At 38.8% G+C, this 16,717-nt stretch overlaps 1 protein-coding gene across 2 annotated transcripts in view; it reads right to left on the reverse strand.

The window, feature by feature from the left end:
• LOC117435459 (supervillin-like) overlaps positions 1-10,345 on the reverse strand; it is a 113,121-nt gene extending 102,776 nt beyond the window's left edge. The window contains exons 1-2 of one of the 2 annotated variants that reach the window (XM_059019627.1): positions 10,147-10,345; positions 3,797-3,868 (exon numbers count right to left, since the gene is read on the reverse strand). In XM_059019627.1, the coding sequence (XP_058875610.1) occupies positions 3,797-3,868; positions 10,147-10,198 (124 nt within the window). In that variant the 5' untranslated portion in view covers positions 10,199-10,345. Of the gene's footprint in view, positions 1-3,796; positions 3,869-9,905 lie in introns of both variants that reach the window. The other variant, XM_059019636.1, reaches the window with a different exon arrangement.
• Between the last annotated feature and the right edge of the window lie 6,372 nt (positions 10,346-16,717).

Here is a 16,717-nt window from a genome sequence, read left to right on the forward strand (position 1 = left end):
ATTACCCTTATATCTCAAAAGACAATGAAATGCAGTAAACCAGATAAATTTCAGAAAGCTTATTGATTTAGTTACTCAGTGTACCAACTTGTAACTTTGAAGTGGTAGCACCACACAGTGCCTCCAAGCTCACTTCACACACAGTCAAACACAGTATGCCAAACTAGAACATGCACAGTTCAGTCCTCCCATTCCTGCAACAACCTTGGTGCTTAGAGCTGGGATTATTAAGATATGAAACATGTCTGATTCCTTCACAAAAAAAAAAAACAGAAATCAGACATTTGCAATTTAGAGAAGGTGCTCGTGTTCCATAGGAGTGTGGAAGGAGTGCTTTTAAATGAGGAAAATCGCCATGTAGAACAGCAGCCAGGCGTTCTGATTTCTGACACATGCCGTCGCATGTACACCAGCAGTAGCTACTGGACCTGAAACTGCCTGTCAAACGCAGATACCCTATACAGAGGCATGTAGGCAGTCAAATGCCGAGAGAGAGAGCGACCTAAGAGATGGTTAAACATTGAGAAGAGATATCAGACATGCTGAATGTCCAGGATGTATTCACAGGCCTTCTTTATATTCTCTAAGAAGTCTGCAGTTCTAATTTGAGAGTAACTTGGGAGTATTTTATCAATGAAGGCCTTGCCGAAGCTTTTATCTACTTGCATGTTTACCTCAACTTCTTCCAAATCTAGAGAATGGATGCATTCTTGCCTTGTGCAAGGAGATGGCAGGCTCTTGGCCAAGGTGCTGTCCGACAGCTGGGTAACACAGAGCAGTTTATCATTTTCCAGAAGTGCCACATGTTTATACACAGCTCAATAACAGAAAGTGTCAGATGTAGCTTTACTACATGCACCACAGCTGCATACTATTAAAGACATCTGACATTAATTAAACTAATAGCAGTTCACAAGTGATGCAGATACTGTAAAAAGAGATTATTGTAGTACAGCACAAAACCTGAAAAACTTCCCTGCAAGGTGTGCGACCACATCATAACGCATGGCCCCTTTTATTATGAATGCTGGTCTAGCACAACATCTGTCCAGTTAAAACAAATCCTCACTACCACTCTTCTGCTGCCGCCTTCAGCAAATTCCAGTCCCTTACTTTTAACAATGCAGAACGAGTGAGTATTACAAACACTATAAATAATAAAGAATGGTCCTCACCCAATAACACTATAATTGCTTCAAGATGGATTTGAAGAATCTACTTACACGGTTTTCCCATTGTCGCAAGGAACTGTTTACAGAGAGCCAGCAATTGCACAATGCAGTGTATGATTCAGATATATTAATTGAATCCATCAGTCCAGTACTTTCTGCTCAGTAACATCTATAATGTTGTAAAGCAGCAGTCTTGCTATAAGAGATGTTTTTCAGTTAGCCTTGTGTGCAGCACTTACACACACACACACACACACCCCCCTACCACCCCACACACCAATGCAGTCCATATGACCACAATCAGATTCCGATTCTTTTGATGACATTTTATAATTGTATATATACCGAGCTTCAAAAGAAACTTCACTATTATAACACTTTTTTTTTTTTTTAAAAAGGTATATAAATGATGGACATTGACAAAATGTTTTTGGTTTCCTTTTAATCACTCGATCATTCATCCTTGACCATGACACGCTTGAGTGACTATGACTGAAGCTTATGCACTTAATCACCTAATTAGTGAGACAGTTGATTGGACACTGGATATGGAGTGATTTCAGCTGTTGAATTGCAAGCTTGAATAAAAGCAATAAAGAATCACAGAAAAAAAAACATTATGCCACGTCTGTCAAGACAGCAGCGCCTTCATGCAATTGGCACGTTGGAGGCTGGACTAGGGCAGCGTACTGTGGCTCGTCGTCTTGGGTGCTCACAGTCAGCAATTTCAAACCTGGCGAGAAGGTATAACCAGACACACTCCGTCAATGACAGGCCACGAACTGGGAGACCAAGAGTCACAACACCTGCCCAAGATCGACGGATCATTTTGCAGCATCTTCGTGAAGTAAATTGTTAATCAGCACAATAAAAAGTCACTGCACCTGCTCTAAAACAGAGTTTGTCATTTTCCAGTCACAGCTAATGAATATTATCCAAATATAAGTGATAAAGTTTCTTTTGATGCTCAAATATAAGTGATACGTTTCTTTTGATGCTCAGTATACCAGTGGTAGCAGAAGGCAGATAAACAATAAACTAGAATACAGATTGCCGAACACTGAAAACTAAAACAAGCAGTGATGTACTGCAGATGTCATAAGGAAGGATACAGAACAAAGTATTTCGTGACAAACTTTTTTTTTTTTTTTTTATTGAAGTCAACAATAACAAAAGAGGATTTTCCAGACGAGTTCAACTGGAGCCACATGCCTTCAACTCTCCCAGCCGGTAAATAATGCACTGGACCTCATCATTATTGCTTATATAGTAGACGACAATTGCATTTTTGCATCGTTAAAACTGACCTTTCGTGTTCGGAGCACAATATACTTTGTTATCAACTTTGATATACTACTCTCTGAGCAACACTTATTAACAGATGACAATTGGTTAACACTGTGACCAGTATTTATGTCAATGACGCTTACTGCTGTAAACAATCCTTTATAAAAGGTAGTACAGTCAGCACTCCGACCCTATATAATTTTGACTTCAGTAAAGGTTAAGAGTGCAATGCACATCTGATTATTTCATTTTGACCCGTTTCAGGGAACACAAAAAAGAAACAAATGTCCAAAATACACAGCTGAAAGGACCGTTTTAAAATAAGATGGCTTCCATTTACATGTACTGTAGTTGGTTTAGTATAGTACTACAACACTAGTACTATAGTAGTACTAAAATACTAGTACTACTATAGTACGAGTATTTTAATTCAGAAAAAATCACTTGCCAAAAGAGACGACACATGGATTGTAATACAATACATACTTTTAATAAATCCAGTATGTATTGTAGCAGTATGTAAAGTTCCCCATTGACGACCCAACAGCAAAATTCAATTAAAATGGTACCCATGCACAGAACCGCGTAAAACGTAAAAGGCAATGCAATCTAGCAAATGATTTTAAATAAATAAATAAAATAAATAAATAAAAAGTTTCCAGAATTAACAGTATCTAAACAGTAATTAACAGGCTTCAAAATTGCAGAATATAGTGCTCAATAAGGCCCTAATGTCACAGCTCACTTGCAAATGAAAATGCACAAATGCATCTAAAGATGACGGATTTAGAAAAAAAAAAAATACATCACAGTATCTAAAACTGTTTAACGCTTAACTGTTTTACATCAGAGTAGCTGGTCTCGTGCGCTTTGTTTTTGCTGCATTTGTCTGGTGAAACTGGAGGAAGCACTGTGTAACTGCACAATAAAGACAGACTGATCTGCGCATGCGAGAAAAGAAAAGCAGGCTGTGATGGATAATCAAATAAACTGAAACATTGAAGAGACAGACTTTGTATCAGAAAACTGGTGATGGAGTCGTTAAGTGCGTGCAACGAGTTAGTGCATTAATTTGTTAAACATTTTATATATATATATATATATATATATATATATATATATATATATATATATATACACACATACACACACACACACACACATATATTGGAATTGATTTGTTTCTTAATACAAGGACGGCAAAACACGACTGACGTGTGTCGTATATCCGAGTGCTGGCTGTACTTGTTATTTTTCATATCCAAGAACATTGTGTTTAAACAGTGTTTATGCAGCGGTTTTGTTGAGCACCAAGATGTTAAAATAAATTGAAATACCATTTTCTATTTCTTCAGTCTCTCGTCTAATGGGTAGTGTAAAAGTCAGGAAACACAAATCAAGGAATCTCTCTGAACCAAAAACAAACACATGTTCCTGATGGTTTTAATCCACACTCAAATGCCTTTGCTTATCAGCTTCAAAAGGATTTGAAATTACTTAAGCATTTTTTTAAACCTGTATATGTTAATGGGTTACTGAGTTAATGCTATGCCAGGACAGCAATTTCACAACAGAAAACAGCATCATAGTAGTTTCAGAAGGCAGCATTGATTTGGATGCAAACTGCCGTGCCAGGTAGAAGCCAAGTGTCGACTCCCTTAATGAGTGCTGCAGAGAATCATTGTGAATGTTCAGTTTCATTACACACATGGCCAAACATACACAAATAACAATATCAAAACAGACATTACATATATTTATTTATTGCATTTCTATAGTGCTTTTTATACAGAAGTATCGCAAAGCACTGTACAGTACATAGCAGAAAAAAAGAACAAACCATAATACATGTATAGCATGTCACACATACGACTACCACAGTCAGACCATTTAAATAACAGTATACACATAATAATACAAAAGCAGCCATTTTAAAGTTACATTAAAACCCACTAAAATAAGAAAGTAATTTTATAAAAGTGTGTTTTTAGTCTTGAGTTAAAAACTGTAACAGTCCCAGCTTCCCTGACAAACGAAGGCAGAGCATTCCATAATTTAGGAGCTCTACAAGCAAAAGCCCTCCCTCCTCCCGTGTTGCTTTTGTTTACTCTGGGAATAACCAGCAGCCCCGCATCCTGTGATCTCAAGAGTGCGGTTTGGAAGATACGGGGTCAGGAACTCCTGCAAATAACTAGGTGCTAATCCATTCAGGGCCTTGTAAATTAACAGCAAAATCTTAAAATCAATTCTATACTGCACAGGGCACCAGTGTAAATTTGGACCTTGCGATACCTGCACGATGGGAGTCTTCAGTAATACAGCATCTACAACAACAATCAAACAAATTGTTACAGACTTTCTAACAATTTTGGCTTGTTAATTTAATAAAAAAAACACACACACAAAAATGCTTAACATAAAACAGATCAGTGCTACTACAATTCCAGATTTTTTAAATCTTTTGATGGATGTGCCCGGTCTCACATACACGTTGACATCTGACACGTTATTTTGGTGGAAGTATTATTGGCGGTACAATCAAAACTGCTAATAAAGCCAAAATAAATTCTCCACCAAAATGTCCTATTATAAGGCAATTATATGCCATTTTTAATGAATAAAACGATTTGAAAACATTCATATAAGTATAAGGCTTTTCTTTGTCAGATGCTTTTTCTTTATATATAGATGATTATGTAGGGAGATACAGCTACGTATATGTACTGCGTGAAACAAATGCGAAAGAATAACTTGATGGATTTATCCTTTAAATCACTGATGACTATAATATCGTCTACAGCAAATTCACATCTAACTCACAAGTATTTCTGGGGAAAAACGGTATTATTTCCTGCCCATCTCACGTGATAATTCAGAAAAGCATGGCAACGCCAACTTTTTCATAAACTCCATCAACTCGAGTTCTGGAAGAATTCAGGCCAATTCGAGTAGACTGTCCATGGAAACGAGGTATTATTAGACATAGTAAAACCAGGAATGGATCAAAGTGCTTGGCAATGTAAGGCTTATTTACTGTACATCTCTGTAATACTGAACACAACATGTGTTAACAATATTTACAGAGTAAGACACTGACCTAAACAGCGCAGGATCTTAATACCATCATCCTTATGAATGTAATATCCTGTGCTGTACAAGGCTTCGCTAGTTCACTTCCCCTCCACATTTCAGTATACAATAAAAACAAACAAAAAACCAATACACCTACAAAAGGTCTATGATACTGTATAGCAGGTTCATGACTTTTAGTACAACCCCAGGGCTTCTTATTTAGTCCTACAGCCATCAGTTTTGATAGTGATTAAAAAAAAAAAAAAAAAAGGATTATAGCTTGAGGCTTTGTGGCCCAGTGCTTAAAGGGGCTTGTTACCAGGAGGTTCCAGGTTCAATCAAAGCTCAGCCACTGACTCACTGTGTGTGTGTGACCCTGAGCAAGTCACTTAACCTCCTTGTGCTCTATCTTTCGGAGGAGACTTAAAACCAAGGTCCTGTTGTAAGTGGCTCTGCAGCAGCAGTTGTGATGCATAGTTCACCCCCAAGTCTCTAAAAAGCATCTGCTAAATAATAACAACAATAATAATAATAATAATAATAATAATAATAATAATAATAATAACAACTTAATCAGGATAGAAGATAAGAGCATTGCACAGCAGCTATGAATTTAATTAGTTACATCTGAGCTTAATTAGACGAATGTTGGAGGCCACAGCTAGGTGTGGTTAATTAAGCTATTAAAGTCAGAATTGGATTGAACACTTTTTTGGTTTGTTTTGTTTTTGTTTTATCATTTAACACCTGGTTTAAAAGTTGTGTTACAAATAATGGGTGGTCAAATAAAATAATAATAAAGTGTCCTGATCGCTTGATCGAGGGCCATCCTTGTTCATCCTATTGGCAAGGACTGCGAAGTATTGTCCACATGCAGTACAATGAAATGTAAATCAGCTCAAAACATTTAGAAATGAACAGGTCAACTAAACTACAAGAAGGTGGCATTTTACAGTTTTAGGACTACAAACCTGGAGTATAGGAGCCTAAGCTTCCACTTTGTATTCTGTGCATGCAGCAAGCCATTTGCCATTTTAGAATGTTAAATTGTCACAGATGTATTTTTTCTCCATAATTCATGCAATGTATGGTTTATGCAACCTGGTTATTATAATTACAGGCTATAGATGACTCACCAAGAAATACAGATTAAAAGTGTTGCATTGTTGTCTCATGCGTGCCATGAAGCACAGGCCTTCTAAACACACCCTCTAGTCCATTTACACTACGAAGCCCTCAGTTCACATGACACCAGTAGCTGCTTAAGCAGAAGCATCAAAAGTAAATATTATTTCTGCACTTGCCTTGTTTGTTTCCCATCCACGAGCTGCAGTGTTACCTTCATCTGCTAAAAGACGTCACTTGCGATATCCCTTGGTGTCCACTGAGGCATTCAGCACCACAACACGCAGACTGACACAGGCGCAGTTAAAATAAGGCAGTTTTTATGCAAAAAAACCCCACAACAAACCACACACAACAGCAACACCACAAAGTGGCTTTGTGTTCCCTCAGCTTTATATCACCATTTACAACACCTTGCTGGTGTTACTTTATTTAGTATTCTGCTACTGTGCAGCCCCCCTTGTACGAACAAAATATGAAGTGAAATCACTTGCTTTTTTAAAATAATTTACAATTACAAAAAGATCATACAAAAATACAGCAAACTGAATGCCAAAGAGTAAATTACATTCTAAAAACCCTTTTAAAGATCCAAGCAAAAATGCTTAAACATAAAAACGTTTATTTTCTGTAAGAACAGCAATCAATATTTCATAAATGACAACCAAAACCTCCTTCTGTAGAATGTCACTACTCCTACTGTTATACATAAACTGGCCACCATTCATTTAGCAAAACTATCATTTCACTAAATAAATTAATTAAATAAAAGTTCACTAGTGAAAGCCCAAGCACGCATAGAAACATAATCTGTAGTGTGCCATGTAGGATCATAATATATACAGTACAGCTCTTTACTAAGAGAAATCATGTTGCAATGCAGGAGGCTCTTCATTCTTCATAAAACATAAATCATAGCGAGCAGTACGTAGGCAAAGAAAAACAAAAGCGAGTAAAGAATTCAGCTTAACAGTGCTGTCATGTAAAGCATTCGTGTGTAGCTTAACAGTGCTGTCGTGCTTCTGCTCTGGTCTTATTTGTGCGTATAATGATTTCTATATAGTGGAGACAGTGATTCACGTGGGATTCTGTCGGTCCTTTCCCTGGCCGGAGCACAGCTGCTCTGCACTGAGGAGCCCCAAGAGAGCAAAGACGTGTGTCTGGGGTGTGTGTGGCTGCACTGGATCTACAGGACACGCTCCACGGCTTCCCGGATTGCACACTTACACTTAATGCTATTACAAAACAACAGATAGATGTACAAGAGGCAAGAAACCAATATATAGTTGAGACCACAGCATGTTAATAAATGTGAAAGACCTCTGTTTATTGTACAATAACAGCCATGTTTATGGAGGCTGTGTGGTCCAGTGGTTAAAGAAAAGGGCATGTAACCAGGAGGTCCCCGATTCAAATCCAACCTCAGCCACTGACTCATTGTGTGACCCTGAGCAAGTCACTTAACCTCCTTGTGCTCCGTCTTTCGGGTGAGACGTAATTGTAAGTGACTCTGCAGCTGATGCATAGTTCACACACCCTAGTCTCTGTAAGTTGCCTTGGATAAAGGCGTCTGCTAAATAAACAAATAATAATAATTTATATATATATATATATATATATATATATATATATATATATATATATATATATATATATATATATATATTATGAGACACATTATTCATGAAATGAATACTTCAACATTAGACTTAAACATTCTTTTACTGGTATTCCCTTTTACAGACTACTTAAGAATGTATAGCTGTCATCCTACAGCTGTGGCCAAAGGTTTTGCATCACCTACAGAATTAACACACTGCTTCATAAAGTCGAAATGAAACCTGCTGAATAATGTTATGTTAACATAGTGAATTGCATACCACTTTGTAGTTTTCCATATACTTGATGAAAGGCTGGCAAATTGAAAGCATTTGACATTTCAAAATCTAACATGAAATACTGTACTACTATTATGGCTTCCTGCAGACTTTTACGATATAATGTCATAGTTTTGGACCACACAATGTTAAATAAAAGATATAAATAAACGTTCATATAGTTTTTATTTTATATTATGTCCCAATGCAAAAATTCTAGATGATGCAACACTTCTGGGCACAGCTCTAGAGATAGGGATTGTGGATTTTTTTGATGTGAAATATAACTTGACAGGTGGAGGCTCAAAACATGTGTCACAAATCACTCTGTGCTCAACACAGCTATAATGTGCATTGCATCAACTGCTGCATGTGGGCTTCATTGTCATGAGAGCATTAGAAACAGCAGTGTCACTGAGACACACTACACCTCTTGACAGATGGTGGTGCTTCAGACCAGATAGACATTTCTGTTGTTTTTATCTCCCCATAGCAACACTGCTAAAGGCCATTCTGACATGCTATCTTTGTTCATGTGCCCCCAATTAATTAGGTGTTAAGCATACAGTTACTGCTGGGCTGCTATTCAAAGAAGCCTCACCCAATGTCAAAACACAGTAAGTGGCTGTTGAGATGGCAGACAGCACCTGTGAACGAAGCATACCCTATTCTAACTGCCTTGTGATGGTTGCTGATGGATTAAGTTAAAATTAAATAGAGTAACTCTATAGCCACTCAGTATACGCCATTCTTACGTGTAGTAACTATATATTCTCACATATTTCACAACATACAATGCAGATTAGGAAACGGTGTTCATCGTAGCGGTGGTGATGTACAGATGGTGAGCCGTGAATATATTCTCCGTTACCTTCACGTGGGCGGGGCCCGATTCCTGACACACCCGGTTAATTGTAAAGAAAGTTTAGGCAATAGAAGCACATTGATACGGCGCACATACACTGGCAGCTACAATGAAACACTTTTTACACAGCCACATTTGGTTAGTTAAGTATACAATAATTTCCACTCTAAGATACACAGCTGAGGTACGCATACAAAAATGTGCAAAATACTACATAATTACACACCGCATCACCTTGGCCAAATGGAACCACCCGGCGCCAATTGGTCAATGCCATCTGGATTAATATCAAACATATCAAAGTGCTTAAAACTTGTTCAAGATCACTTTTCAGTGGCAGAAACTATCAAAGTAACAAATGACAAACATACATTTATACTTTGCAGCAACTTTTAGAATTACAATGTAAGAAGCCAAAAAAAAAAATACTTATTGATTATTGTTATCATTACTTTTCCTAGGCATCATAAAAATAATTTTAAAAAAACAGCATGCAAAATAACTTACCTTTAACATAAAGTGCCTACTTCAGAAAAGAGCAGACAAAAAAAACGTCTGAAAAATAAACTGAAAAAAATCTGGACACTGGCATAAACTCATGCGATGCCGCGATGTGTTGCTTGAAAAATATAATGCAGCCTGCGAGAGCTTAAAATCTAAGAATTAAGACGCTAAACTGCCGCCCAGTCTGAAGACTCAATTCTCTCTCTGAACAAAGACATTTGAATGGATGTGCAATGTTCCTTACCAGACTCCTTTTTACACTGCGTTTGGTCTGTTTCTTGCAATCCCGCTAACATGCATTCGGTCTGGCCACACTAGGGTCTGACGTGTAGGAGAGCAGAACCTGTGGTTAATTTATTTAAAGTGAAAGCTGCCCGTTTCTTTGACTATAAAAGCGCCTGTCACTCACGTCTGCCTCTCTCAAACTTCTCTGCTGTCCTCCCCCTCCCACAGAGATTTTGCTTCCGGACTACGTGAGCTAACTCTTAAAGGGGAAGCTTTGCTGGGCTGGATGAGTGGCGAAGGCGCCAATACAAGGCACTGCGGTTCAGTTGAGTTTAAAAAGCATTATTAATAATTTACACAAAGAGTGACAACATTATTATTATTATTATTATTATTATTATTATTATTTATCACTACACTCTAAAAAGACTCGATCCTAAATCTGTTAACTGTTCTTATAGCAACACGGTTGCAAATATCAACATTGCCTGTTGTGTACCTTATGTACATATGTCCCTTGTACCTGAAAGGGCTAACATGCATGATCTAAATGTAAATGTATATCCTATTTGTACTGCTTAGTTACAAATATAACCAACATTTTCCTTGGAAATTGTGGATCCAAGAAGCCAGTAAAACCATGTATCTCAGCGTTTAAGAGCTGGAAGACATGCACAAGAAATCAACACTATCAAGAAACAAATATGGAAAAAAATTACAGAAAAAATATCGTGCATTTACAAAAATTATCAATAAAAAAAAAGGTTGCACTCCTGCATTTTCCTCTTTTTTTGAACAATGTGTATTTCCAGTTCAAATATCTGAGATGACGCTCTATTCATCCCCAGAAATGGTATGGCCTGGGAAGCCAGAGCTTGAGCTTGTAACTTTATATCCATGCAGTGATGTGGCAAAATAACAACACTGATTAAAAGTGGAAATAAAGTGTGGAAAACTAAACAACCTAAGGAGTGATTTTTTAAAACCTTTAGTGAACTACTTGAATACACTATCCTTTCCATACACCCTGTCCTTTCCATACACCCTACCCTTTCCATACACCCTATCCTTTCCACACACCCTATCCTTTCTACACACCCTATCCTTTCTACACACTCTATCCTTTCCACACACCCTATCCTTTCCACACACTCTATCCTTTCCACACAGCCTATCCTTTCCATACACCCTATCCTTTCTACACACCCTATCCTTTCCACACACCCTATCCTTTCCACACAGCCTATCCTTTCCACACACCCTATCCTTTCCATACACCCTGTCCTTTCCATACACCCTATCCTTTCCACACACCCTATCCTTTCCACACACCCTATCCTTTCTACACACCCTATCCTTTCTACACACCCTATCCTTTCCACACAGCCTATCCTTTCCACACACCCTATCCTTTCCACACACCCTATCCTTTCTACACACCCTATCCTTTCTACACACCCTATCCTTTCCACACAGCCTATCCTTTCCACACACCCTATCCTTTCCATTCACCCTATCCTTTCTACACACCCTATCCTTTCCACACACCCTATCCTTTCCACACAGCCTATCCTTTCCACACACCCTATCCTTTCTACACACCCTATCCTTTCCACACACCCTATTCTTTCCATACACCCTGTCCTTTCCACACACCCTATCCTTTCTACACACCCTATCCTTTCTACACACTCTATCCTTTCCACACAGCCTATCCTTTCCACACACCCTATCCTTTCCATACACCCTGTCCTTTCCACACACCCTGTCCTTTCCACACACCCTATCCTTTCCACACACCCTGTCCTTTCCACACACCCTATCCTTTCCACACACCCTATCCTTTCCATACACCCTGTCCTTTCCATACACCCTATCCTTTCCACACACCCTATCCTTTCTACACACCCTATCCTTTCTACACACCCTATTCTTTCCACTCACCGACCTTAACACACCTGCTACCGATCGACTTCGACATAGGGCTGAGCGGCCTTAAAATACAAGACATGTCAAGCAATAAAAACATAATTCTTAGGCTCTATGAGAGTTGGTGATCAAAGTTGCTGTGTAAAGATATTGGTGGCTTTATGACATAATATGACATGACTTTTTCCAGGAAGTTAAGTGAGACCACTTCTTAGTGTAGAGCAGACCACTAAAAATGCAGAACTCTTATAAAGCCCTCAGGAAGGCAATGCTGCTGACCTCAGTGAAATCAAAGCGACCACCCAAAGCTCCCAGCGTGTCACAAGTGTATCAGGGTGGAGGCTGGGCGCCCACCAGCGAGCATCTTAAGCACTATGCAAATATGCTTCAGTAGTTTTAGAGCTTTTAACCCCATGTTCTCATCTCACCGATAGGACAGAATCCGCAATGGCTGTGCATCACACAGCACTTCCTGTTACACAAGCATGGCTTTCTTTTTCTGTCTCAGACTCACTCAAGCCTGAAGGCAGATGGCGAGTGACAGAGCTGTATAGATACATATTGATTCACAATCCACAGAGTTATGAACTTATATCGTTTTATTGCATAACAGGAGGGCTCAGCTGGTGGAAAATATCAAGTGAGGTATGTCCTATTGGCATCAAAAATAGACATGGGATTTTCAAACAGCGCTAGTAAATTACAGGACAAAATTAGGGCATACCTTACAAAATAACATTCGCTTCTCCTAAATGTTTCCAAGACAGTTCTATTACAACAGGAAATGAACACAATCCCATATTATGATGAAGAAGTTAAAAGTAAGTACAGTACAGCTATAAATAGCTTATTGAATCAACTACCTTTTAACAAAGTTACAGTTAATGATATAATGCAGATCATGTTGTATGCTTGCAGCCCCATCTCCACTCTTGGTAAACAAAAATTACGCCATTCAGGCTGTTATCAGTGGCCAGTTAACATATGTAATGAAAGGACGTTGCAAAAAAACTGTAGTCTCTTCCTTTTCATAACAATTAAAGATTCGCACAGACTAAATGAGGCCATCTTTGGGACAGACTAGGTTTGACAGCAACACATTCGTATTATAGGATTCTTCTGAAACATAACTTTTATTGTCTGTAAAAAACAGAATACTTTTATTTTTTACTTCAATTGGAATAACGCTCATTTTCGGAATGGGATCATTAATTTCTGTTATTTAAAGTACAGTAAGTTTAACTTAATAAATTACTTGAAAAAAATGAATACCTTTTTATACTGGTTACATTTAGTTGACCTTTTTTTAAAACAAACAAACAAACGAACAAACAAATACTTTAGATTTCTTTTTTAAATATCCAACTTTATTTCTTTCACCAAAACAGACTTTAATGAATTTGTTAAACCCGTGTAAATAGGGAGCTTAGTGTCTTCAATTCAAGTTGTAAAATAATTAGAATTAGCAAGGGGAGTACATCACCTCTGAATAATGTTTCTAATCCTGGCACGGACTGGACTGGGCTATTACTAGGGACACCTTGGTGACAAACAAACCATTTCCATTATCAGCATCTATCCATAAAACAGCATCTGTTTGAATTCAGTTCAAAGTGAAGAAAAATGGGACACAAAAAAGATCTCAGTCTAAAATGGCCTCTTCAGTGCTGTATATTCTGTTCTCCTTTGAAGGTTCAAACCTAAAACACACTTTACAGGTACAGATTGAAGCACCTGTTCTATTTGGTTTGTTATCCACATTCGAATGGCAATTTTCAAAGACCTGCTTATTATGATACCACTGAAGGGCAGTGGAGATGGAAATGCACAGCGTAAGGCTCTCTTTGCAAACAGGCTGCACAAACCCGGTTCAACAGGAACTTTCTGAAACCACCATGTTACGTATTGCTTTGACATGTTTCAAATATGGCACCTTCACAAAATGAACCACGTCAACACTCGAGAATAATCATGTTACGGTTCAGTCAGTTCACTGGTCTGATGCTCTGAGTGGAGTTACCTTTCCCAACAGTGCCGGCGTTAGATTTTACTGGGCCCTTCTCTATGCCGTCCTGCAGTATAGCAAACAGTATGGTACTCATTTATAATTTACATTCAGTTTGACAGGCAACAGGTGTGGGTATACCTCTGACAGGAGCATAGATATTGTAATACGTTCAGAGCCCTATTCACAAGACCTTTTTTAACTCATAAATTATTTAATATTCATGAAACTGTTACTAGATTATAGTTGGCTTCCTCGACAGTATAGGAAGGTTTCATGAATACTAAACTTTCTCGTAACCTTATGAGCCATGTGGCAAAGTGGTTTGCAGTGCGCAAGTGTAGTGGTGATGTGATTATGTAACACAATTTTTGTTCCTGGGTAGTAAGTGTTATTTCCTAATTGCTTATGCCTCAAAAGTATAGAAAATGGCTATTATTCCCCACAAACTTTGCTTTTGTGACCAGACAGTGATATTTTGAAATTTACCTATTTCCAATGAGAAAACAGGCGAATTTGTGTCTTTTTCATTCACATAAAGTCAGAAAAAAACAACATATGAATCCAAATTAATATGTATTTATACTAAAGTAATACAAAAATGACTACAAAAGATTTAGAAGTGAGTAGATCTTCGAGATTTACGATTATACTGTAAATCACTTTCATGAATCAGCCCCCAAATGTAGTCTCCCGTCATGTTCTCGTTATACTGTCCTTGGTAGCGGCGTTCAAAGTCCAGTATATCCTGGTGGAAGCGCTCGCCTTGCTCCTCCGAGTACGCTCCCATGTTCTCCTTGAATTTATCAAGATGAGCATCAAGGATATGGACTTTGAGGGACATCCTACAGCCCATTGTGCCGTAGTTCTTCACCAGAGTCTCAACCAGCTCCACATAGTTTTCGGCCTTGTGATTGCCCAGGAAACCCCGAACCACTGCGACAAAGCTGTTCCAAGCCGCTTTCTCCTTACTAGTGAGCTTCTTGGGGAATTCATTGCACTCCAGGATCTTCTTTATCTGTGGTCTGACGAAGACACCGGCTTTGACCTTTGCCTCAGACAGCTTAGGGAAGAAGTCTTGAAGGTACTTGAAGGCTGCCGACTCCTTATCTAGAGCTCTGACAAATTGTTTCATAAGGCCCAATTTGATGTGCAGTGGTGGCATCAGCACCTTCCGGGGGTCCACCATTGGCTCCCACTTGACGTTGTTCCTCCCCACAGAGAACTCGGTCCGCTGTGGCCAGTCCCGCCTGTGGTAGTGCGCCTTGGTGTCCCTGCTGTCCCAAACAATAGCAGGGAAACTTGGTAAAACCGCCTTGGAGACCCATCAGGAATGCCACCATTGCAGCCTCTTGATGCCATCTCAGAAAAATGCAGATATGTATCCACTTAGGCAGCTGGAACTAAACTGAACTGGTGGGCTTAAGGCCCCTGTATTTATACTACTATTTATATTACTGGAAAGTTCTAGAAAGTTCTAGAAGTTACTCCAAGTTTACTCAGCACTGAATCTATCTGGAATGTTGTGGAAAATAGGTACATTTCAAAATATCACTGTCCTGGTCACAAAAGCAAAGTTTGTGGGGAATAATAGCCATTTTCTATACTTTTGAGGCATAAGCAATTAGGAAATAACACTTACTACCCAGGAACCAAAAAAAAAAAAAAATTGTTACACGGTGTTATGAAACAGAAGACAAACAACAAAGTTCACAGTCCAAACAATATGTTTATTTATATTCCTGGTCTGGTGACCACAAAGAATAATCCCAGACAATACACGGCAATGTGTATAAACACAGTAGAACATACATAAATACACACACACAATCACAAGTCCAGAGTCAGTACTAAAGTGCTCGTGGTGAAATACAATTTATTCGTGCACTGTTGTGAAGTGTTGTCCAGGTTTAGTGCTAGCTTTTAGCGACAGTTCCAGGTCATGTTAGCCGTCAAATAAGAACAAACAAGTAGATTTTAGACATAATAACAAACAAAACACTCACAGCAACACACAGTACTCCTTTCTCGGTTCAGCTTAACCATAACAAAAAAGAACAGATCACCTAGCCATGTCCCCTTTTGTACTGTCAGTCACACCCTCTTGGTTAGCGAGTGCAACCGTTTTTCCTCCAATCCACGGTTGCCACATCACTTTCCCTCTGGAGCAATGACTTGGTGTACCTTAGCTCTGCCCCCTTTCTAGATGGCCGACTTCCACCTAACCCTTGGAATGAATTGTCTGACCATCCAGTCAGGGGCACTCTGTTTCCTTTACACCACAACCTCACAGGTCGGGAGGGAGATTTATAACTAAGATTCATTCTTTCTCTGTCACAGTCCCAAACTCTGCTTCCCTAATGTTCATAGGCCATGCAGCCTGCTCATATCAACCCACCTCCTCTGAGCTGCCCAAGGTTAATAGAAGTCTTAACCAAAATGCAAAAGACCCGGGTTAGTTTGCATCTGTGGTTTTACATCTCATCTCATCGACAGGGGATAGAATCCATAACAAAATCCATCAACAAAAGCGATTACTCTGGGCCATTCGAGAGAGCAGGCTTTCCATCCCCAACTTCCCTGAAGTAATTGGAGGTGGAATTCATTGAGGAATGGTCATGTATTCCTCCAGAATAATATACTGCAGACTCATCAT

This window comes from Acipenser ruthenus, chromosome 3 (genome assembly GCF_902713425.1).
Source record: "Acipenser ruthenus chromosome 3, fAciRut3.2 maternal haplotype, whole genome shotgun sequence".
NCBI classification, from domain to species: domain Eukaryota; kingdom Metazoa; phylum Chordata; class Actinopteri; order Acipenseriformes; family Acipenseridae; genus Acipenser; species Acipenser ruthenus.